Here is a 24,803-nt window from a genome sequence, read left to right as displayed (position 1 = left end):
CCGAATTGGGCTAGAGTGGCGAGAGTGAGCGAGACACTCCGCTGACAGTCTGCGCTGGATGGAGCCTTGACTAGAAGGTCGTCCAGGTAAGGGAGCACTGCCAACCCCTGGAGGTGCAGAACCGCAATCACTGCTGCCATGACCTTGGTGAATACCCGAGGGGCCGTGGCTAACCCGAAGGGGAGAGCCACGAATTGGAAATGATCTTCTCCTATTGCAAAACGTAGCCAACGCAGGTGTGAAACTGCAATTGGCACATGTAGATAGGCATCTCTGATGTCGATGGACGCCAGGAAATCCCCTTGGGTCATTGAGGCAATGACTGATCGCAGAGACTCCATGCGAAAGCGCCGCACCCGAACATGCTTGTTGAGAAGTTTGAGATCCAGGATGGGCCGGAAGGTACCGTCCTTTTTGGGAACTAGGAAGAGGTTTGAGTAGAAACCTCTGAACCGTTCCCGGGCGGGAACTGGTACAATTACTCCGTTGGCCTGCAAGGCTGCCACGGCCTGTGAGAAGGCGGCGGCCTTGGAGCAGGTGGGAGTTGAGAGAAAAAATCTGTTTGGCGGGCTGGAAGAGAATTCTATCCTGTAGCCGTGGGAGATGATATCTCTCACCCACTGATCGGAGACGTGTTGAAACCAAGCGTCGCCAAAGTGGGAGAGCCTGCCACCGACTAAGGACGTTGCCGGAGCGGGCAGAGAGTCATGAGGAGGCTGCCTTAGTTGCAACACCTCCTGCGGTCTTCTGTGGACGCCAGTTGGATTTCTGGTCCTTAGCTGAGTTAGCGGACGAGGCGGAGGGCTTAGAGGACGACCAGTTGGAGGAACGAAAGGAGCGAAACCTCGACTGATTCCTACCCTGGGCAGGTTTCCTGGTTTTGGTTTGTGGCATGGAAGTACTCTTCCCGTCAGTAGCTTCTTTAATAATTTCATCCAGCTGTTCACCGAACAGCCGGGACCCAGCAAAAGGGAGCCCAGCAAGGTACTTCTTAGAAGAAGCATCTGCCTTCCACTCTCGAAGCCACAAGATCCTGCAGATAACGAGGGAATTAGCCGAAGCCACCGCAGTGCGGTGAGAAGCCTCCAGCATGGCAGACATGGCATAAGATGAAAAAGCTGAAGCTTGAGAAGTTAAGGCAACCATCTCAGGCATAGATTCCTTGGTGAGGGAATGCATCTCCTCTAGAGAAGCAGAGATGGCTTTGAGAGCCCACACTGCTGCAAAAGTTGGGGAAAACGCGGCCCCTGCCGCTTCATACACGGATTTGGCTAGAAGGTCAATCTGACGGTCAGTGGAATCCTTAAGGGAGGTGCCATCAGCCACCGACACAACGGTCCGGGCTGAGAGTCTAGACACCGGAGGGTCTACCTTTGGGGAATGAGCCCACTCCTTGACCACCTCAGGTGGAAAGGGAAAATGGTCATCAGAACCACGCTTTGGGAAGCGTTTGTCAGGACAGGCCCTGGGCTTGGTCACAGCGGTCTGAAAACTGGAGTGGTTAAAGAACACACTCTTTACTCTCTTAGGCGAGGTAAACTGGTGCTTTTCTGCCAGAGAGGGTTGCTCCTCTGATACTGGCGGATTGAGATCCAGTACAGAATTAATGGAAGCAATCAAGTCACTAAGATCTGAGTCACCCTCGGAAAGATCAATGGGGTACATGGAGTTAGCCTCCGATCCCCCTGTAAAGGCATCCTCCTCATCCTGCGAGTCAGCTCTTGAATCAGAGCCGCGGGATGAGGAGGGAGAGGAAACCCTGCGCCTCCTCTTAGGAGGACGGGGTCTGGGCCCTGATGATGAATCCTCTGTGAGCTCCGGTGGACGGAGGTCAGATGATAGAGATCCTAAGGGACCCTTAGCAGTAGAGGCACCCTGTGTAGGGGGCTGATGCATATTCATCAAAGTCCTGGACAGAAGTCCCATGGACTCAGCAAAAGACTGGGAGATAGACCTAGAAAAGGATTCTACCCAGGCCGGGGGTTCAGCCACAGGTGCAGGAGCAGCCTGAGAGACCACTGGGGGTGAGACTCCAGGCTGTGGCACCGCCAAGTTAGAGCAGACATCACAATGTGGATAGGTGCTCGGTTCAGGCAGCAGGAGCTTACATGCAGCGCATACAGTATAAAGCTTTGGAGCCTTGCTCCTCGTGTAAGACATGCTGCTGGAGTGGGGACTCTACAAAGAGAATGAACCCCAGGGAGTATATACAGAGGTCCACAACCAGAGACCAGTTGTGGCTTACCAGACCGCTGGTGTGCCCTCCAGATCCCGAAGACCGGACCCCCAATGCACAGCACCTCAGCAGGGATGCAGAGTGCAGGCCAGCGCAGAGTGAACCCTGTCTGAGAAAATGGCCGCCGGAGCGAAGAGAGGGGGCGGGACTTGGGGGCGTTCCTGTAGGAAAGTGGGATCTGGAGGGCCATAGAGACCTGCAGGGGAGGAGAGACGCACAGCAGTGGGGAGTGTCCCTCCCCTGTGCAGGACGGCCGCCGGGAGGAGCCGTGCCTGTCCCTCTGCATGAGTGACATGTGAGGGCAGTGAACAGAAACTAGGCCCCCGGCAAAGCCGGGGCCTAAATTTGAGCGGCGAGACAGACGCGCAGGCACCATCGGCGCGGTTCTCGGCCGCAAGCTACAGAACCCACCGGAAATGCCAAAATAAATACAGTAAGCACACTCTCCCCATACAATAAAGCACAGGGACCCCCAACATATAAACGTCTCAGGTACTTAGCTGCTGAGACGCAGGGCCAGGTCCCTGGGGATGAGTGCTCCGGTCCAGCAGGGTCCTAAAGGGCTGCGGATGGAGACCGGTCTCCTGCCAGGCATGGAGACCGCGCTGGCTCCCACTTCAAGCCAGAGCCCAGGAGGGATGGTGAAGGAGCACGGCATGTAAGGCTCCAGCCTTGGAAATCAACCTTACAACACCACCGACACAGTGGGGTGAGAAGGGGCATGCCGTGGGTCCAGACGTGGACCCGCACTTCTTCAATCTCATTCCAAAAAGGAAAAAATCATATGAGAATGCATGTGTGGATGTATGCCTCCTGAACACAAAGCGATAAAACTGGCTGGGACTGGCTACCAGGGGGTGTATAAGCTCAGAGGGAGGAGCTACACTTTTAGGTGTAGTACTTTGTGTGTCCTCCGTAGGCAGAAGCTAAACACCCAAGGTCTGGGTCTCCCAAAGGAACGATAAAGAAATTAAAGCGCACCAACCAGGATTCTCCTATATAACCTAAAGCCAGTGCTATACTAGCACTATCAGGCTGATTCTATACACACCTTTAGTTGTTAGCTAGGATGTAATGTTTTAGAAACACAAGCAAGTAAAACTTGTAAAATCAGCAGATTTTGGCTTGGCAGCAGCTGCCAATCAGCTAATAGCTGGGGTGGGTATTCATAGTGATTTCTGCCCCCCTGCCTATCAATCCTCCCCCTGTTATTTTTGCTAATTCTATTATAGAATCGTTTTACTAAGTGACTAGAAGGACCTGTGCTGATTTTCATACCCATGTGACCAGAAGGGGTGGGGTCTTAGCCAACAGAAAAATAATGTTGCCTGGAATCAGCTATGTTGGCTGAGGCCCCACCCGTTCTGGTCACATGAGTATGACATCAGCACAGGTCCTTCTAGTCACTTAATAAAACAATTTTATAACCGAATTAGCATATATAACAAATAGGGGGAGGAACAACAGGCAGGGGGGCGGGAATAACTATAAATACCCACCCCAGCTATCAGCTGATCGGCACCTGCTGCCACTCAAAAAGCTGCTAATTTTACAAACTTTACTTGCTTGTGTTTCAAAACCTATACATCCGAGCTGACAACTAAAGGTATGTATAGAATCAGCCTGATAGTATCAGGATAGCACTGGCTTTAGGTTATATAGGAAAATTTGAGTGATTGTTTCCATCGGATCTGAAGATATGCGACCGCTGCAGCCAATCAGTGGCTGCTAATCTTGTGAGACAATTAGGGTGTTATGGTTAGTGGTTGCTCCACCAAAAAAAAAATCAAGGAGACCGTGGTAAACACGGGCAGCAATGCGGGGGAACAAGGTAGGCTCGGAAAGTTTTATTTTTATTTTTATTTTAAGACCACCATGGGCACATATTTGAAGTATAAAAAATTAGTGGACAACTAAAAGAGGTTTTCTAGATTTGGAAAATCCGTTTTCCCAGTTGCATTTTGTTTAAAAAAACAAATCATTCTTAACTCCCCCTCAACCCACTGCTCCCCTGGTCTGTTACTGTTTGCAGGGCTTGCATCTCATCGATAGTGCTGAAGTCAATCATTGGGCTGAGCGACTTACGCCGAGCTCAGTGATTAGCTGCAGACAATAATAGACACCGAGACCAGCGGCGGGGACTCAGAGCTGGTCCCAAGAAAAATGAATAAAGCACAACTTCCTCCCTCAAACACCTTATATGCCAAGGCCATTACTAACTGCAGCATCTAAGGAGTTGAAATATTTTTGACCAACTTTCAAGGACTCATTAGCTCCAGATATCCAATTATGAGAGCAAAGGTCTCGGCTTCATACATCTTCTGAATCATGGTCGTAAAAATCTGGCGCATGAAAAGTCCCTTAAACGGCAGTTGAACAAACACTAAGGGGTTAAATCCCCCGCCTACACTAAGGGGTTAAATCCCCCGCCTATAAAACAGACTTCCATCAACTTTTCTGCATGCTTACTCGAATGTGGTTTTTGCCAAGTCGTTCCCACAGCTTATCTTTCTTGGGGTTGACTGTGACAACAACATGATGCACAGTTTCCGGGACCGAGTCTTCTCCCTTCAGGTCCACCCAGGTAGGAAAGTGCATAATCTTCTCCGACAGCTTCTTCACATCGAACGAATGAAGGGTGGCGGAGCACACAATCACCTGGAAGAAAACGCACGAAGAATATAACAAAAAGTGTCACCCCTGATCCTACAACACAAAAGTAATGTACATAGTCCTTACCTGTAATCTTTTCCCATCCGAGGTGACCTGAGGGATCTGCTGATGAATTCTGTTAATGAAGTCCAAATATCCCTGGGTCAAAAGTCCATCCTAAAACGCGTAGGAATGAGAAAAACAAGGCTGGAGGTTAGTGCTCAACCAGATCAAGTATATAGGTTACATTCTTAAAAGAAAATACTTCTCCAAAGAAACCATAATTGAATATGAAGGAATCTAAAGCTCATGATTTAAAGGAGTTGACCAAGATTTCAAAAACATGGTGGATTTCTTCCAAAAACAGAACAGCTCCTGTCAACGCGTTGCGTTGCAGCGCAACTTCATTGTGATATACAACCTAATGACACACGTCCCCTGAAGAAGTAGGGAAACGCGCGTTGGGACAACGGACGGTCACACCAGTACTAAGTCAGGTCAGTGTATCTCTACATTACCGTGGGCTGTATTAATCCTTTTGGGGAAACAATGTCTAGCAGCGGGGACGCCCGGTTACTGGGAGTTACCCTGCTGGCAAAATAATTATCCAGGTTTCACTTTCGTTGTTGTTGGCATCATTCAGTATTGTTCAGGTAGAATTAATTATAATTGTGAAAATTGGAATATAGATGCCAGGGAAAATGGTAACAGTGATTTGATTGAGTTTAGTTACATAAACAGTATTTTCCTCCAGTGATAGTTGCGGTAATGTGGAGTTACTGGTATAATATGAGTATGTTGACATGTCCAGTGTGATTACAACCTTGCTTGACACATGTAACTGTTAATATATATATATTTTTTTATATGAAAAAAATAAAGTCTAGCTTTTTAGGTAAAACACCGTCCCTAATGGTTCTTGTGGTGATAAAGTGTTTTTGGTGTAAAACCTAAGTATGAGGGTCATAGAATTTGGACAATTGATGTACAACCTAATGATAGTAGAGATTTTGTGAATTGATTAGTAGGACTTAGTACATCGGTCATGTCAGTGATCTGTGGCCGCTGACAGAATCCCGTAGAGCCTCCTCTTACCACCAGGATTGCCGCTTCTCTTTTGGTTAACTGGCTAGGCGTGATGTCATCACTGCGGCGTGATCCACATGTGACATCACGCATGGCCAGCGGCTAATCAAAAGAAGAGCCATGGATGAAGGGAGCCAGGAGACGGTGCTCAGGTCTCCCATCCAGCAGCCACGGCATAGTGACGTGGCCAATGGACCACGTCCTGCGAATTGATTCGCACCAACTCTAGTTGACAGGTGTGGTACAATTTTTAGAATAAAGTAGCCATATTTTCTCATCCTAGACAAGTCCTTTAAAGGGGTTGTCCCCTGCTGTTATATCGAGGGCCTGTTCTTAGGCGAGGTCATCAATATAATACCAGCAGAGGATCCGAAAGACCTTACGGTCGTAACGCGTCAGGGTTTGTCCCCACACTGACGATTTATTTTATGGATTGAATTAAGAAACTTTTTATTCGATGGAATCACTGAAAAGGGGAATTTTGTTTACTTACCGTAAATTCCTTTTCTTCTAGCTCCTATTGGGAGACCCAGACAATTGGGTGTATAGCTTCTGCCTCTGGAGGCCACACAAAGTATTACACTTTTAAAAAAGTGTAACCCCTCCCCTCTGCCTATACACCCTCCCGTGGACCACGGGCTCCTCAGTTTGGTGCAAAAGCAGGAAGGAGAAACTTATAAATGGTCTAGAGCAAATTCAATCCGAAGGATGTTCGGAGAACTGAAGACCATGAACCAAAAGAAAAAATCAACATCAACAACATGTGTACACAAAAGAACAACCAGCCCGAAGGGCACAGGGGCGGGTGCTGGGTCTCCCAATAGAAGCTAGAAGAAAAGGAATTTACGGTAAGTAAACAAAATTCCCCTTTTCTTTGTCGCTCCATTGGGAGACCCAGACAATTGGGACGCCCAAGAGCCGGAAACGGCCCCCTCTTACAGGTGGGCAACCGCCGCCTGGAGGACTCGCCTACCTAGACTGGCGTCTGCCAAGGCATAGGTATGCACTTGATAGTGCTTCGTGAAAGTGTGCAGGCTAGACCACGTAGCCGCCTGACACACCTGCTGAGCCGTCGCCCGGTGCCGCAATGCCCAGGACGCACCTACGGCTCTGGTAGAATGGGCCTTCAACCCTGAAGGGGGCGGAAGCCCAGAAGTACGGTAGGCCTCGAGAATCGGCTCCTTGATCCACCTAGCCAAGGTGGACTTGGAGGCCTGAGAGCCCTTACGCTGGCCAGCGACAAGGACAAAGAGCGCGTCTGAACGGCGCAGGGGCGCCCTGCGAGACACGTAGATCCGGAGTACTCTCACTAGATCCAAAGAGTGCAAATCCTTCTCACACTGGTGAATTGGATTAGGGCAAAAGGAAGGCAAGGAGATATCCTGATTTAGATGAAAAGGGGATACCACCTTAGGGAGAAATTCAGGGACAGGACGTAGAACCACCTTATCCTGGTGGAAAACCAGGAAAGGAGATTTGCATGACAGCGCTGCAAGCTCAGACACTCTCCGAAGTGATGTGACTGCAACCAGGAAGGCCACCTTCTGAGAAAGACGGGAGAGAGAGACATCCCGCAACGGCTCAAAAGGCGGCTTTTGAAGAGCCGTCAGGACCCTGTTAAGATCCCAAGGTTCCAACGGACGTTTGTAAGGTGGGACCATGTGGCAAACCCCCTGCAGGAACGTGCGGACCTGCGGAAGTCTGGCTCGTTGCATTTGAAAAAACACGGAGAGCGCCGACACTTGGCCCTTGAGAGAGCCGAGGGACAAACCCATATCCATTCCAAATTGTAGGAATGAAAGAAATGTGGGTAAGGCAAATGGCCATGGAGAAAAACCGTTATCAGAGCACCAGGATAAGAAGATTTGCCAAGTCCTGTGATAGATCTTGGCGGACGTTGGTTTCCTGGCTTGTCCCATGGTGGCAATTACATCCTGAGATAACCCTGAAGACGCTAGGAGCCAGGACTCAATGGCCACACAGTCAGGTTGAGGGCCACAGAATTCAGATGGAAAAACGGGCCTTGGGACAGCAAGTCTGGGCGGTCTGGAAGTGCCCACGGTTGACCCACCGTGAGATGCCACAGATCCGGATACCACGACCGCCTCGGCCAGTCTGGAGCGACGAGAATGGCGCGACGGCAGTCGGACCGGATTTTGCGTAGTACCCTGGGCAGCATCGCCAGAGGGGGAAACACATATGGCAGTCGAAACTGCGACCAATCCTGGACCAAAGCGTCCGCGGCCAGAGCTCTGTGATCCTGAGACCGTGCCATGAAGGCCGGGACCGTGTTGTTGTGTCGTGACGCCATGAGATCGACGTCCGGCGTTCCCCAGCGGCGGCAGATCTCTCGAAACACGTCTGGGTGCAGAGACCATTCCCCCGCGTCCATGCCCTGACGACTGAGAAAGTCTGCTTCCCAGTTTTCTACGCCCGGGATGTCAACTGCAGAGATGGTGGAGTCTGTGTTTTCCACCCACTGCAGAATCCGCCGGACTTCCTGGAAGGCTTGACGACTGCGAGTGCCGCCTTGGTGGTTGATGTAGACGACGGCAGTGGCGTTGTCCGACTGGATTCGGATCTGCCTGCCCTCCAGCCACCGATGGAAAGCCAATAGGGCTAGATATAATGCCCTTATCTCCAGGATATTGATCTGAAGGGATGATTCTATTGGAGTCCAAATTCCTTGAGCCCTGTGGTGGAGAAAGACCGCTCCCCAACCTGACAGGCTCGCGTCCGTGGTGACCACAGCCCAGGTTGGGGGTAGGAAGGATTTTCCCCGGGACAGAGATGTGGGGAGGAGCCACCATCGAAGTGATGTTTTGGTTGCGAGGGAAAGAGAGATGTTCTTGTCGAGGGAAGCCGAACTCTTGTCCCATTTGCGAAGAATGTCCCATTGGAGTGGCCGTAGATAGAATTGCGCAAACGGCACTGCCTCCATAGCTGCAACCATCTTCCCGAGGAAGTGCATGAGGCGCCTTAAGGAGTGTGACTGACCCCGAAGAAGGGACTGCACCCCCGCCTGCAGGGAAAGCTGTTTGTCCCGCGGTAGCTTGACTAACGCTGGCTGGGTATGGAACTCCATCCCGAGGTAAGTCAGTGATCGGGTCGGCGTCAACTTGGATTTCGGGAAATTGATGATCCACCCGAACTGTTGGAGAGTCGCCAGAGTGACGGTAAGACTCCGTTGACACGCCACCAGAGAAGGAGCCCTGACTAGGAGATCGTCCAAGTAAGGGATCACCGAGTGGCCCTGAGAGTGCAGGACCGCCACGACGGTTGCCATGACTTTGGTGAAAACCCGTGGGGCTGTCGCCAGGCCGAAAGGCAGTGCCACGAACTGGAGGTGTTCGTCCCCGATGGCGAAACGTAGGAAACGTTGGTGTTCGGGTGCGATCGGCACATGGAGATAAGCATCTTTGATGTCGATCGATGCTAGGAAGTCTCCTTGTGACATCGAGGCGATGACCGAGCGGAGAGATTCCATCCGAAACCGTCTGATTCTCACATGTCTGTTGAGCAGCTTGAGGTCCAGAACGGGACGGAATAACCCGTCCTTTGGCACCACGAACAAGTTGGAGTAAAATCCGCGACCACGTTCCTGAAGGGGAACGGGAATCACAACTCCTTCCATCTTCAGAGCGTCCACTGCCTGAAAAAGTGCATCGGCCTGTGCGGGGGGTGGGGAGGTTCTGAAGAAACGAGCCGCAGGTCGAGAGCTGAACTCTATCCTGTAACCATGAGACAGAATGTCTCTCACCCAACGGTCTTGAACGTGTGGCCACCAGGCGTCGCCAAAGTGGGAGAGCCTGCCACCGACCGAGGATGTGGCTGGATGAGGACGAGAGTCATGAGGAGGCGGTTTTGGAGGCAGTGCCTCCCGCGGCCTTTTGGGGGCGTGACTTGGACCGCCACGCATAGGAGTTCCTCTGGCCTTTCTCCGGTCGGTTGGACGAAAAGGATTGGGTCTTGGCGGAGGGACGAAAGGACCGAAACCTCGATTGGATCTTCCTCTGCTGAGGTTTCTTAGGCTTGGACTGGGGTAAGGAGGAGTCCTTTCCCGAGGATTCCTTAATAATCTCATCCAACCGTTCGCCAAACAAACGGTAGCCAGAAAAAGGCAAACCAGTTAAGAACCTTTTAGAAGCAGAGTCCGCTTTCCATTCGCGCAGCCACATGGCCCTGCGGACTGCCACGGAGTTAGCGGATGCCACGGCCGTACGGCTAGCGGAGTCCAGGACGGCGTTCATGGCGTAGGACGAAAATGCTGATGCCTGAGAGGTCAAGGATGAAACATGCGGGGCAGAATTCCGCGTGACGGCATTAATCTCAGTCAGACATGCCGAGATTGCTTGGAGAGCCCACACGGCCGCAAAGGCCGGGGCGAAAGACGCGCCCGTAGCCTCATAAATAGACTTCACCAAGAGCTCTGTCTGTCAGTGGCATCCTTCAGGGATGAGCCATCGGCAACAGACACAACGGACCTAGCGGCCAATCTAGAGACTGGAGGATCCACCTTGGGGGAGTGTGCCCAGCCCTTAACGACTTCAGGTGGAAAGGGATAACGCGTGTCAGTGTGTCGTTTAGCAAAGCGCTTGTCCGGAACCGCTCTGGGCTTCTGGACAGCGTCCCTGAAGTTAGAGTGATCAAAAAAGGGAATTTTGTTTACTTACCGTAAATTCCTTTTCTTCTAGCTCCTATTGGGAGACCCAGACAATTGGGTGTATAGCTTCTGCCTCCGGAGGCCACACAAAGTATTACACTTTTAAAAAAGTGTAACCCCTCCCCTCTGCCTATACACCCTCCCGTGGACCACGGGCTCCTCAGTTTGGTGCAAAAGCAGGAAGGAGAAAACTTATAAATTGGTCTAGGTAAATTCAATCCGAAGGATGTTCGGAGAACTGAAGACCATGAACCAAAAGAACAATTCAACATCAACAACATGTGAACACAAAAGAACAACCAGCCCAAAGGGCACAGGGGTGGGTGCTGGGTCTCCCAATAGGAGCTAGAAGAAAAGGAATTTACGGTAAGTAAACAAAATTCTCTTTTTCTTTGTCGCTCCATTGGGAGACCCAAACAATTGGGATGTGCAAGAGCAGTCCCTGGGTGGGTAAAACAATACCTCAATAAAGAGAGCCGAAAACGGCCCCCTCTTACAGGTGGGCAACCGCCGCCTGGAGGACTCGCCTACCTAGACTGGCGTCTGCCGAAGCATAGGTATGCACTTGATAGTGCTTCGTGAAAGTGTGCAGACTAGACCACGTAGCTGCCTGACACACCTGCTGAGCCGTCGCCCGGTGCCGCAATGCCCAGGACGCACCTACGGCTCTGGTAGAATGGGCTTTCAACCCTGAAGGGGGCGGAAGCCCAGAAGTACGGTAGGCCTCGAGAATCGGTTCCTTGATCCACCTAGCCAAGGTGGACTTGGAGGCCTGAGAGCCCTTACGCTGGCCAGCTACAAGGACAAAGAGCGCATCTGAACGGCGCAGGTCGCCGTGCGAGACACGTAGAACCGGAGTGCTCTCACTAGATCCAAAGAGTGCAAATCCTTTTCACACTGGTGAATTGGATTAGGGCAAAAGGAAGGCAAGGAGATATCCTGATTTAGATGAAAAGGGGATACCACCTTAGAGAGAAATTCCGGGACAGGACGCAGAACCACCTTATCCTGGTGGAAAACCAGGAAGAGGGCTTTGCATGACAACGCTGCAAGCTCAGACACTCTCCGAAGTGATGTGACTGCCACCAGGAAGGCCACCTTCTGAGAAAGACGGGAGAGCGAGACATCCCGCAGCGGCTCAAAAGGCGGCTTTTGAAGAGCCGTCAGGACCCTGTTAAGATCCCAAGGTTCCAACGGACGTTTGTAAGGTGGGACCATGTGGCAAACCCCCTGCAGGAACGTACGGACCTGCGGAAGCCTGGCTAGACGCTTTTGAAAAAACACGGAGAGCGCCGATACTTGGCCCTTGAGAGAGCCTAGGGACAAACCCTTGTCCATTCCAGATTGTAGGAATGAAAGGAATGAGGGTAAGGCAAACGGCCATGGAGGAAGGCCGTTATCAGAGCACCAGGATAAGAAGATTTGCCAAGACCTGTAATAGATCTTGGCGGACGTTGGCTTCCTGGCTTGTCTCATGGTGGCAATAACATCCTGAGACAACCCTGAAGACGCTAGGAGCCAGGACTCAATGGCCACACAGTCAGGTTGAGGGCCACAGAATTCAGATGGAAAAACGGACCTTGTGACAGCAAGTCTGGGCGGTCTGGAAGTGCCCACGGTTGACCCACCGTGAGATTCCACAGATCCGGATACCACGACCGCCTCGGCCAGTCTGGAGCGACGAGAATGGCGCGACGGCAGTCGGACCTGATCTTGCGTAGTACCCTGGGTAGCATTGCCAGAGGGGGAAACACATAAGGCAGTCGAAACTGCGACCAATCCTGTACTAAAGCGTCCGCTGCCAGAGCTCTGTGATCCTGAGACCGTGCTATGAAGGCCGGGACCTTGTTGTTGTGTCGTGACGCCATGAGATCGACGTCCGGCGTTCCCCAGCGGCGACAGATCTCTCGAAACACGTCTGGGTGAAGAGACCATTCCCCCGCGTCCATGCCCTGACGACTGAGAAAATCTGCTTCCCAGTTTTCTACGCCCGGGATGTGAACTGCGGAGATGGTGGAGCCTGTGACTTCCACCCATTGCAGAATCCGCCGGACTTCCTGGAAGGCTTGACGACTGCGAGTGCCGCCTTGGTGGTTGATGTAGGCGACGGCAGTGGCGTTGTCCGACTGGATTCGGATCTGCCTGCCCTCCAGCCACCGATGGAAAGCCAATAGGGCTAGATATACTGCCCTTATCTCCAGGATATTGATCTGAAGCCTGTGGTGGAGAAAAACCGCTCCCCAACCTGACAGACTCGCGTCCGTGGTGACCACGGCCCAGGTTGGAGGTAGGAAGGATTTTCCCCGAGACAGAGATGTGGGTAGGAGCCACCACTGAAGTGATGTTTTGGTTGCAAGGGAAAGAGAGACATTCTTGTCGAGGGAAGCCGAACTCTTGTCCCATTTGCGAAGAATTGGAGTGGCCGTAGATGGAATTGCGCGAACGGCACTGCTTCCATAGCTGCAACCATCTTCCCCAGGAAGTGCATGAGGCGCCTTAAGGGGTGTGACTGACTCCGAAAAAGTGATTGCACCCCCGCCTGCAGAGAAAGCTGTTTGTCCCGCGGTAGCTTGACTAACGCTGGCTGGGTCTGAAACTCCATCCCGAGGTAAGTCAGTGATTGGGTCGGCGTCGACTTGGATTTCGGGAAATTGATGATCCACCCGAACCGCTGGAGAGTCGCCAGAGTGACGGTAAGACTTTGTTGACACGCCACCCGAGAAGGTGCTCTGACTAGGAGATCGTCCAAGTAGGGGATCACCGAGTGGCCCTGAGAGTGCAGGACCGCCACGACGGATGCCATGACTTTGGTGAAAACCCGTGGGGCTGTCGCCAGGCCGAAGGGCAATGCGACGAACTGAAGGTGTTCGTCCCCGATGGCGAAACGCAGGAAACGTTGATGTTCGGGTGTGATCGGCACATGGAGATAAGCATCCTTGATGTCGATCGATGCTAGGAAGTCTCCTTGTGACATCGAGGCGATGACCGAGTGGAGAGATTCCATCCGAAACCGTCTGATTCTCACATGTCTGTTGAGCTGCTTGAGGTCCAGAACGATACGGAATGACCCGTCCTTTTTTGGCACCACGAACAAGTTGGAGTAAAATCCGCGACCACGTTTCTGAATGGGAAAGGGAATCACAACTCCTTCGCTCTTTAGAGCGTCCACTGCCTGAAAAAGTGCATCGGCCTGTGCGGGGGTCTGTCAGTGGCATCCTTCAGGGATGAGCCATCGGTAGCAGACACAACTGACCTAGCAGCCAATCTAGAGACTGGAGGATCCACCTTGGGTGAGTGTGCCCAGCCCTTTACGACTTCAGGTGGAAAGGGATAACGCGTGTCAGTGTGCCGTTTAGCAAAGCGCTTGTCCGGAACCACTCTGGGCTTCTGGACAGCGTCCCTGAAGTTAGAGTGATCAAAAAACGTATTACGCGTACGTTTGGGGAAACGAAATTGGTGTTTCTCCTGCTGAGAAGCCGACTCCTCTACAGGAGGAGGTGGGGGAGAGAGATCCAACACCTGGTTGATGGACGAGATAAGATCATTTACTAAGGCGTCCCCCTCAGTGGTATCAAGGTTAAGGGCGAAGTCAGGGTCAGAGCCCTGAGCTCCCACGTCCGCCTCGTCCTACTGAGAGTCCTCAAGCTGGGATCCAGAGCAGCGTGAGGAGGCCGGGGAAGAATCCCAGCGAGGCCGCTTAGCCGGTCTGGGGCTGCGATCCGGGCAGGAGTCCTCCGCCTGGGACCCAGGGGCTATCCTGGGAGCGCGCTGCGGCGCGGACCGAGAAGGGCCAGGAGGAGACAAACTAACAGGGGCCGGGGCCTGTGAAGGGCCCGGTCTGGACTGCAATGCCTCCAGGAGCTTAGATGACCATTTGTCCATAGACTGTGCAATGGACTGAGAAAGTGAAAGAGAGTTTCTCAGCGAAAGAGGCCAATGACGGTGACTCTGTCCCTGCAGCCTGCTCAGGGGGAGCAGGGGGATCTACATGAGCCGAGGGACCCCCAAGTGCCCTAGGCTCCGGCTGAGCAAGCGTGGCAGGAGTCGAGCATTGATCACAGTGAGGGTAGGTGGATCCCGCAGGCAACATAGCCCCACAAGAGGTACAGGCCGCAAAGAAAATCTGTGCCTTAGTAGCTTTGCTCCTTGTGGACGACATGCTGTTGTCTCTTAGGAGAGTGACCACTGAGGGTATAGGGGAAAAGGGTATACAGCCTGTCCGAACAGATATATATATATCTATTATATATATATATATATATATATATATATATATCTATTATATATATATATATATATATATATATATATATATATATATATATATATATATATATATATATATATATATATATATATATATATATATAAAACTATAACTATTCCGGCACCCTAGGGGAACCAGCACCGGGTGACCGGTGTGGCTTACCGACCGCTAACGAGCGGAGTGTGTCCTCCAGATTCCCTGTCGTGGATCCCCCGGAGCTGAAGAGCTTTGCTGCTGAGAAGCATCCACCGGCAGAGTGCCAAAAATGGCCGCCGGAGCTCTCAGGGGAGGAGTGCAGCCGAGGGCGGCGCTAGCAAAGAGCGGGAATCTGGAGTCCCCACAGTGGTCAATGAGGGGGGAGGGAAACATGCAAGATGCTCCAGCCCTCAAAGCCGACGTCATGTCGGTAATCCCGCCCTTACCCCTGACAGGCAGGCTCGGGGGCGGGATTTTTCGTGACTAGGCCGCGGCGAAGCCGGGGACTAAATTTAAGGCCGCGCCCGACAAGCAGGCACGGTCGGCGCGGAAGTCCGCCGAAAGGACAACGGACTGAACTACCGCGGCTTCCGGGAAGAAGGTGCGACCCTCCCTGTATAGTCCCCGCATGGGGACACAGAGTACCTTCAAGTTGCAGGGCCCAGTCCCTGGGGGTGAAGAGGCTCCGGTCCAGCAGGTTCCACCAGGGGCTGCGGATGGAGCACGGTCCCAGCAAATGGATGACCGCTTAGGATCCCACTTCTCCCAGAGCCGCATAAGGGATGGTGAAGGAGACGGCATGTGGCTCCAGCCTCCGTACCTGCAATGGGTACCTCAACCTTAACAGCACCGCCGACATAGTGGGGTGAGAAGGGAGCATGCGGGGACCCCATAGGGGTCCTCTTTTCTTCCATACGACATAACTATGTATGAGAATGCATGAGTGGATGTGTGCCTCCTTCCACACAAAGCATAAAACTGAGGAGCCCGTGGTCCACGGGAGGGTGTATAGGCAGAGGGGAGGGGTTACACTTTTTTAAAAGTGTAATACTTTGTGTGGCCTCCGGAGGCAGAAGCTATACACCCAATTGTCTGGGTCTCCCAATGGAGCGACAAAGAAAAACGTATTGCGAGTACGTTTGGGAAATCGAAATTGGTGTTTCTCCTGCCGAGAAGCCGGCTCCTCTGCAGGAGGAGGTGGGGGTGAGAGATCCAACACCTCGTTGATGGACGAGATAAGATCATTTACTAAGGCGTCCCCTTCAGGGGCATCAAGGTTAAGGGTGAAGTCAGGGTCAGAGCCCTGAGCTCCCACGTCCGCCTCGTCTTCCTGAGAGTCCTCAAGTTGGGATCCACAGCAGTGTGAGGAGGCCGGGGAAGAGTCCCAGCGAGACCGCTTAGCCGGCCTGGGGCTGCGATCCGGGCAGGAGTCCTCCGCCTGGGACCTAGTGGCTATCCTGGGAGCGCGATGCGGCGCGGACCGAGAAGGGCCTGGAGGAGACAAACGAACAGGGGCCGGGGCCTGTGACACAAAGCATAAAACTGAGGAGCCCGTGGTCCACGGGAGGGTGTATAGGCAGAGGGGAGGGGTTACACTTTTTAAAGTGTAATACTTTGTGTGGCCTCCAGAGGCAGAAGCTATACACCCAATTGTCTGGGTCTCCCAAAGGAGCGACAAAGAAAAAAAAGAGAATTTTGTTTACTTACCGTAAATTCTTTTTCTTATAGTTCCGACATGGGAGACCCAGACCATGGGTGTATAGCTTCTGCCTCCGGAGGACACACAAAGTACTACACTAAAAAGTGTAGCTCCTCCCTCCGAGCATATACACCTCCTGGATGACCACATCTAGCCAGTTTAGTGCAAAAGCTGAAGGAGGACATCCACCCACAAGTAGAGATAGAGTAAAACCCAGAATAACCGGAACCTCTGTCTACAACAACAGCCGGTGAAAACACACGGAACAAGAACTGCCAACAGGCAACAGGGAGGGTGCTGGGTCTCCCATGTCGGAACTATAAGAAAAAGAATTTACGGTAAGTAAACAAAATTCTCTTTTTCTTCATCGTTCCTTATGGGAGACCCAGACCATGGGACGTCTCAAAGCAGTCCATGGGTGGGAAATAAAATGAAAACTGAGAAGTAGGCAAAACCTAACTTCACAAATGGGCGACAGCCGCCTGAAGGATGCGTCTGCCCAAGCTCGCATCTGCCGAAGCATGAGCATGCACTTGGTAGTGCTTCGAAAAGGTGTGCAGACTAGACCAAGTGGCAGCCTGACAGACCTGCTGAGCCGTAGCCTGGTGCCTGAAAGCCCAAGAGGCACCGACAGCTCTGGTCGAGTGCGCCTTAATCCCCGGCGGGTGAGGCACCTGAGAACATTGGTAGGCATCGGATATGGCCGACCTAATCCAACGAGCTAGGGTCGGTTTAGCAGCAGAGAGACCCTTGCGCTGACCTGTGGTCAGCACAAAAAGAGAGGTGCACCGCCTAAGAGCAGCGGTGCGTGACACATAGATCCGGAGCGCCCGCACCAAATCTAAAGTATGCAACGCTTTCTCAAAGCGATGCACAGGGGCCGGACAAAGGGAAGGCAATGAAATGTCCTGGTTAAGGTGGAAAGGAGACACCACCTTAGGGAGAAAGTCCGGAGTCGGACGGAGAACCACCTTGTCTTGGTGAAAAACCAAAAAGGGTGACTCCGAAGAGAGCGCAGCTAAATCAGAGACTCTCCTGAGGGAAGTTATGGCCACTAGAAAGACGACTTTCTGTGAAAGCCGAAACAAAGAAACCTCCCTAAGAGGCTCAAAGGGGGGTTTCTGTAAGGCCGTGAGGACCAGATTAAGGTCCCAGGGATCCAGAGGCCGCCGGTAAGGCGGAATGATGTGAGATGCGCCCTGCATGAAGGTGCGCACCTGGGCCAGTCGGGCGATACGCCGCTGGAACAACACTGACAGAGCCGAGACCTGTCCCTTGAGGGAATTGAGGGATAGTCCTAGCTGCAGACCGGACTGTAGAAAGGACAGGATGGTCGGCAAGGAAAACGGCCAAGGAACATGGCCGGAAGAGCGACACCAGGACAGGAAAATTCTCCAAGTCCTGTGGTAAATCCTGGCCGAGGAAGACTTCCGAGCCTGAGTCATAGTGGAGATGACCTAGGAAGGAATGCCTGAAGCCGTCAGGATCCAGGACTCAAGAGCCACGCCGTCAATCTGAGAGCCGCAGAATTCTGGCGGAAAAACGGACCTTGTGAGAGAAGGTCTGGGCGGTCCAGGAGATGCCACGGCACCTCTACGGACAGACGGAGCAGGTCTGGGTACCAAGCTCGCCTGGGCCAGTCCGGAGCAATGATTATGACCCGACGGCCCTCCATTCTGATCTTGCGTAGGACTCTGGGCAAGAGAGCTAGAGGGGGAAACACGTAGGCCAGACGGAACTGGGACCAATCCTGAACCAGCGCGTCCGCCGCCAAGGCCTGAGGATCGTGGGAGCGAGCCACGTAAACCGGGACCTTGTTGTTGTGCCGGGATGCCATTAGATCCACTTCCGGAGTGCCCCACTTGCGGCAGATTGACCGGAACACTGCCGGATGCAGGGCCCACTCGCCGCTGTCCACGGTTTGACGGCTGAGATAATCTGCCTCCGAGTTTTCTACGCCTGGGATGTGGACTGCGGATATGGTGGACTTGGAGTCCTCCGTCCACTGAAGGATACGTTGAACTTCCAACATTGCTAGGCGGCTGCGAGTCCCGCCCTGGTGATTGATGTAGGCAACTGCTGTCGCGTTGTCTGACTGGACTCGAAAGTGCTTGCCCGCCAACAGGTGGTGAAAGGCTACGAGAGCTAGGAGCACAGCTCTGATTTCCAGCACATTGATCGAGAGGGCTGATTCGGACGGAGTCCAAGTGCCCTGTGCTCGGTGGTGGAGAAACACTGCTCCCCAGCCGGATAGACTGGCATCCGTGGTGAGAATCACCCAGGACGGGGCCAGAAAGGAGCGTCCCTGGGACAGAGAGAGGGGCCGAAGCCACCACTGAAGAGAGCTCCTGGTCAGTGGCGACAGAGCCACTAGCCTGTGCAAGGAAGAGGTCCGCTTGTCCCAACAGCGGAGAATGTCCAGCTGCAGGGGACGCAGATGGAACTGGGCAAAGGGAACCGCTTCCATTGACGCCACCATCTGACCCAGCACCTGCATGAGGTGCCTGATGGAATGACGGCGGGGCTTCAACAGAGAGCACACCGCCAGATGAAGGGACTGCTGTTTGACTAAGGGCAGCTTCACAAGTGCCGGCAGAGTCTCGAATTGCATCCCTAGGTACGTAAGTTTCTGGGTCGGGGTCAGAGTGGACTTGGGCAGATTGACAAGCCACCCGAATTGAACAAGCGTGGCGAGGGTGAGCGAGACACTCTGCTGACAGTCTGCACTGGATGAAGCCTTGACTAGAAGGTCGTCCAGGTAAGGAATCACTGCCAACCCCTGGAGGTGCAGAACCGCACCCACTGCTGCCATGACCTTGGTGAATACACGAGGGGCCATGGCTAACCCGAAGGGGAGAGCCACGAATTGGAAATGTTCCTCTCCGATTGCAAAACGTAGCCAACGCTGGTGTGAAACTGCAATTGGCACATGCAGATAGGCATCTCTGATGTCGATGGATGCTAGAAAATCTCCTTGGGTCATTGAGGCAATGACCGATCGCAGAGATTCCATGCGAAAGTGCCGCACCTGAACATGCTTTTTGAGAAGCTTGAGATCCAGGATGGGCCGGAAGGAACCGTCCTTCTTGGGGACTAGGAAGAGGTTTGAGTAGAAACCTCTGAACCATTCCCGGGCGGGAACCGGTACAATTACTCCGTTGGCCTGCAAGGATGCCACGGCCTGAGAGAAGGCGGCGGCTTTGGAGCAGGGGGGAGTGGACAGAAAAAATCTGTTTGGCGGGCTGGAAGAAAATTCTATCCTGTAGCCGTGGGAGATGATATCCCGCACCCACTGATCGGAGACGTGTTGGAACCCCACGTCGCCAAAGTGGGAGAGCCTGCCACTGACCAAGGACGTTGCTGGCGCAGCCAGATAGTCAAGAGGAGGCTGCCTTAGTGGCAGCGGCTCCTCCGCTCTTCTGAGGACGCGGCTTCGTGCGCCAGCTGGGTTTTCGATCCTTGGCTGAGTTAGTGGACGAGGCTGAGGGCTTAGAGGATGACCAGTTAGAGGAACGAAAGGAACGGAACCTCGACTGGTTCCTGCCCTGGACAGGTTTCCTGGTTTTAGTTTGTGGCAAGGAAGTACTCTTCCCGCCAGTAGCTTCCTTAATAATTTCATCCAGTTGTTCACCGAACAGCCGGGACCCAGCAAAGGGGAGCCCAGCAAGATACTTCTTGGAAGAAGCGTCTGCTTTCCACTCTCGAAGCCACAAGATCCTGCGGATCGCGAGGGAATTAGCGGAAGCCACCGCCGTGCGGTGAGAAGCCTCCAGAATGGCAGACATGGCATAGGATGAAAAGGCCGAAGCCTGGGAAGTTAAGGCAACCATTTCAGGCATAGAGTCTCTGGTGAGGGAATGCATCTCCTCCAGAGAAGCAGAGACGGCCTTAAGAGCCCACACTGCTGCAAAGGACGGGGAGAACGAGGCCCCTGCCGCCTCATATACAGATTTGGCCAGAAGGTCAACCTGGCGGTCAGTGGGATCCTTAAGTGAGGTGCCATCGGCCACAGATACAACTGTCCGGGCTGAGATTCTAGACACCGGAGGATCTACCTTTGGTGAATGAGCCCACTCCTTGACCACCTCTGGTGGAAAGGGAAAACGGTCATCAGAACTACGCTTTGGGAAGCGTTTGTCAGGACAGGCCCTGGGCTTGGTCACAGTGGCCTGAAAACTGGAGTGGTTAAAAAACATACTCCTTGCTCTCTTAGGTGAGGTAAACTGGTGTTTTTCTACCAGAGAGGCTTGTTCCTCTGACACTGGTGGATTGAGGTCCAGTACGGAATTAATGGACGCAATCAAGTCTCTAACATCAGCATCACCTTCAGATAGATCAATGGGGTACATAGAGGTAGCGTCCGAGCCCACAGTAAAGGCATCCTCCTCGCCCTGCAATTCAGCTCGTGAATCAGAGCCGTGGGACGAGGAAGGAGAAGAGTCCCTGCGTCTCCGTTTAGGAGGACGGGGTCCGGGAACAGATGAAAAATCCTCTGTGAGCTCTGCAGAGCGAGTCGGAGCAGCAGAGGCGCCCTGAGAAGGGGGCTGATGCATGGTCAGCAGAGTCCGGGACAGCTGTCCCATGGAGTCGGCAAAGGACTGGGAGATAGCTTTAGAAAACGATGCTACCCAAGCCGGGGGTTCAGCCACCGGGGCTGGAGCAGCCGGAGGGACCCCTGGGGAGACTCCAGGCTGAGGCACCACCATGTTAGAGCAGGCATCACAATGTGGATATGTGCTCGGTTCAGGCAGTATGAGCTTACATGCAGTGCATATAGAGTAAAGCCTTGCAGCCTTGCTCCTAGTGAGAGACATGCTGCTGAGGTGGAGGTTCTGCAGTAAAGAACACACTCCTTCAGAATCACTCCCAGAGAGTGTACAAGAAAGTCCACAACCAGAGGTTGTGGCTTACCAGACCGTTTTGTGTGCCCTCCGGATTCCACAGCTTGGACCCCCAGACAGATGCAGAGCTGCAGCAGCCAGCGCCGATCAGTGTGTAAACGCTGATAAAATGGCGCCGGAGTGAGGAGGGGGGGCGGGGTTTAGTCCAAGAGCGAGAACCGGAGGGCCAAGGAGAAATACAGGGGAGGGAAACATCTCCTCAGAGAGGAGTGTCCTCCCCTGAGCTGAACGGCCGGTGGGCGGTGCCGCACTGTCCCCCTGCATGACTGACATGCAGGGGCAGTGAAAACGAAACTAGGCCGCAGCCGAAGCCGGGGCCTAAATTTTCTCATGCGGCCGACGAGCAGGCACCCTCGGCGCGGTTCTCAGGAGAAAACCAGAGAACCGGCTGGAAATCACAGCACAGTGAAATAACACACTCTCCCCACAATAAATGCACAAGGGACCCTTCAATAACGTCTCAATACTTAGCTTATGAGACGCAGGGCCAGGTCCCTGAGGGGTGAGCGCTCCGCCCGGCAGGGTCCTGAAAAGGCTGCGGATGGAGACCGGTCTCCTGCAAAGCAGAGAGAACCGTGATGGCTCCCACTTCAAGCCAGAGCCCGAGGGATGGTGAAGGAGCGCGGCATGTAAGGCTCCAGCCTTGTAAATCAACCTTAACAGCACCGCCGACACAGTGGGGTGAGAAGGGACATGCCGGGAGTCCAGGCTTGGACCCGCTTTTCTTCCAACTCTTTCAAATCAAAAATCAGATGAGAATGCATGTGGTGTGTGACCTCCTGAACACAAAGCATTGAACTGGCTAGATGTGGTCATCCAGGGGGTGTATATGCTCGGAGGGAGGAGCTACACTTTTTAGTGTAGTACTTTGTGTCCTCCGGAGGCAGAAGCTATACACCCATGGTCTGGGTCTCCCATAAGGAACGATGAAGAAATATTTTCTTTTTCATAGTCTTGCGATCGACGGTCTTTTCAAATGCGGGTGCGGTGATGCAAGCAGATTGGTGAGTTTTCTCCCCATTTTTTTTTGCAGATGATCCGAAACGCCAATCAACCATTATCAGCTCAAGAATAGGATATGAGCCGCACTTTTTGGCAGCAGCCATTACTCTGTGCGGAGCTGTGCTCACAATTCACAGCTATCACCAAACTGATACCGGCTAATCAGTAGGGGTTCGGCATGTCAGACCCCACACTAATCTGACACCACCATAGCCCATATTTGTATTGTAAGGTCTAATATTTCCAAAAATAAAAATGCAACTTTGCAAAAATGTTTAATTTATAACATTAATCATTTTCTGTTCCATGGACCTATGTAGTCAGAGATCACTAGCAGTCTGTAGGTTGCCGATCACCCGCCGAAGGAGCAAAACGCTCATCATGTGAATATGGGTTTTCTCTATCGCTTCATTGGGGGACACAAGAGCCTGCGGGGGACACAGGAGCCTGCGGGGGACACAGGAGCCTGCGGGGGACACAGGAGCCTGCGGGGGACACAGGAGCCTGCGGGGGACACAGGAGCCTGCGGGGGACACAGGAGCCTGCGGGGGACACAGGAGCCTGCGGGGGACACAGGAGCCTGCGGGGGACACAGGAGACTCTCCTGTGTCCCCCACAGACTTCTGTGTCCCCCAATGGAGGCTCAGAGAAAAAGATTTTACGGTGAGTATCCCAATTCTTTATTTTTGTTAGCTTGCACAATAGATCATTGCTCTCAACAGCACATCGTGGCATGTAAACAGGACAAAGGCTATGTGCGCACTTACCGGATTTTGCCGCGGATTTTCCGCGGATTTGCTGCATGTTTCGCTGCAGAAAATGTTCATAACATCTCTGCAGTGAATCACCAGCAAATCCTATGGAGAAAAAAAATCCTGTGCGCACTGGGCGGAATTTGACAGCTGCATGTTTTGCTGCGGGAATCCCGCAGAAAAAACAAGTGCATGTCACTTCTTTTCCGCACATCGCTGCGGGATTTCACTCCATTGACTCAATGTTAATCATGAAATCCCGCAGGGAATAACGCAGGCAGCAAATTCTGTGCGGTTCACTGCGTTTTCCTGCGTTATTCCCTGCGGTATTTCGCGGTTTACCTCCGGTAATGTGCATCGCTTGTCTGCGGTTTTGCAGGGAAGTGATGTCATTACAGGAAGAGGAAGCCGTGCAGAGAGTAAACACACACAGATCACAGACATAGAACACATCACAGACATAGAACACATAGACACAGACACATAAAACACACATAGAAAGAAAACGGAAATATAGAAAAAAAAGAACGTGGGCTCCGCTGCATATTTACCGTCCAGCCGAGGTAAGCACACAGCGGTGGCCCGGTATTCTCAGGCTGGGGAGGGAGAGGGGCAGGGTTAATGTCCCCCGCCTCACTCCCCCTCCGGCAGCAGAGAATATCAGCCGCAGCTGCCCCGGCACTGTCGCATGCAATATGCGGCACTACCGGAGTGTCCTCGGCTCTTCTTGCCACCGTGTAGCAGTGGTGGCAAGGTAATACAAGGGGTTAATGGTGATGGGGGACCACCGCCATTAACCCCAGGCTTGATCATGGCAGCGTCTATGTGGCAGCTGACATGATCAACCCGTAAGTAAAGTGAAAAAACACAGACACCAAAAATCCTTTATTTTAAATAAAACCAACAAGCCTCGTTCACCATTTTATTAACCCCCCCCCAAACAAAACTCCGGCGTAATCCACAGCTCCGGCGTAATCCACAGGGTCCTGCACTGCTGACATCCAGCCGCGATGTGTCACAGACACAGGCAGAATGCAGCAGACAGCAGAGGTAATTACCGGTCATTTCCCACGGCCGGTAATGTGAACTCACTGCGGACCGTGGGAAATGCAGCGATCTGTCCTCTATCTATCCCTCTATCTATCTATCTATCTATCCCTCTATCTATTCTTCTGTCTATCTACTATCAGAATTAAATGTATTTTTTTTTTTTTTTCTTCAATGTGCTTTATTGCATTGAATGCAATAAAGCACATCCCAACCCGCACGCGGCAAAACCGCGGCAATACCGCGAACAATACCGCGGTAAAACCGCGGCAAACCGCATGCGGTTTTCGGGTGCGGTTTCCCGCGGTTTTTTACCGCGGGTGCGGTAATCTTTGAGAGCATACGGAATTTACGCAAGGAAATTTCATTTCCCAGTGCGCACAGAGCCTTACGCTGCCGAGAACAATGGCTGCCAATTACTGGTTGTTCAGGACGCACCTGAAGGTGGGATAGCCTAAGTAACACTATTAAAGGCCGGTCGCCAGTCACTTACCTCTGTACATCCAGTTCTGTATGACAGGA

General features: G+C 52.7%; 1 protein-coding gene across 1 annotated transcript in view; it reads right to left on the bottom strand.

The window, feature by feature from the left end:
• DDX1 (DEAD-box helicase 1) overlaps positions 1-24,803 on the bottom strand; it is a 135,807-nt gene that overhangs the window by 46,849 nt on the left and 64,155 nt on the right. The window contains exons 16-17 of the mRNA XM_075341125.1: positions 4,976-5,065; positions 4,706-4,894 (exon numbers count right to left, since the gene is read on the bottom strand). Of these exons, the coding sequence (XP_075197240.1) occupies positions 4,706-4,894; positions 4,976-5,065 (279 nt within the window). The remainder of the gene's footprint in view (positions 1-4,705; positions 4,895-4,975; positions 5,066-24,803) is intronic.

The sequence above is a fragment of the Anomaloglossus baeobatrachus genome, chromosome 3 (genome assembly GCF_048569485.1).
Source record: "Anomaloglossus baeobatrachus isolate aAnoBae1 chromosome 3, aAnoBae1.hap1, whole genome shotgun sequence".
Taxonomy (NCBI): domain Eukaryota; kingdom Metazoa; phylum Chordata; class Amphibia; order Anura; family Aromobatidae; genus Anomaloglossus; species Anomaloglossus baeobatrachus.
Note: the sequence above shows the minus strand (reverse complement) of the source record. Positions and strands in the feature narration are given on the sequence as shown.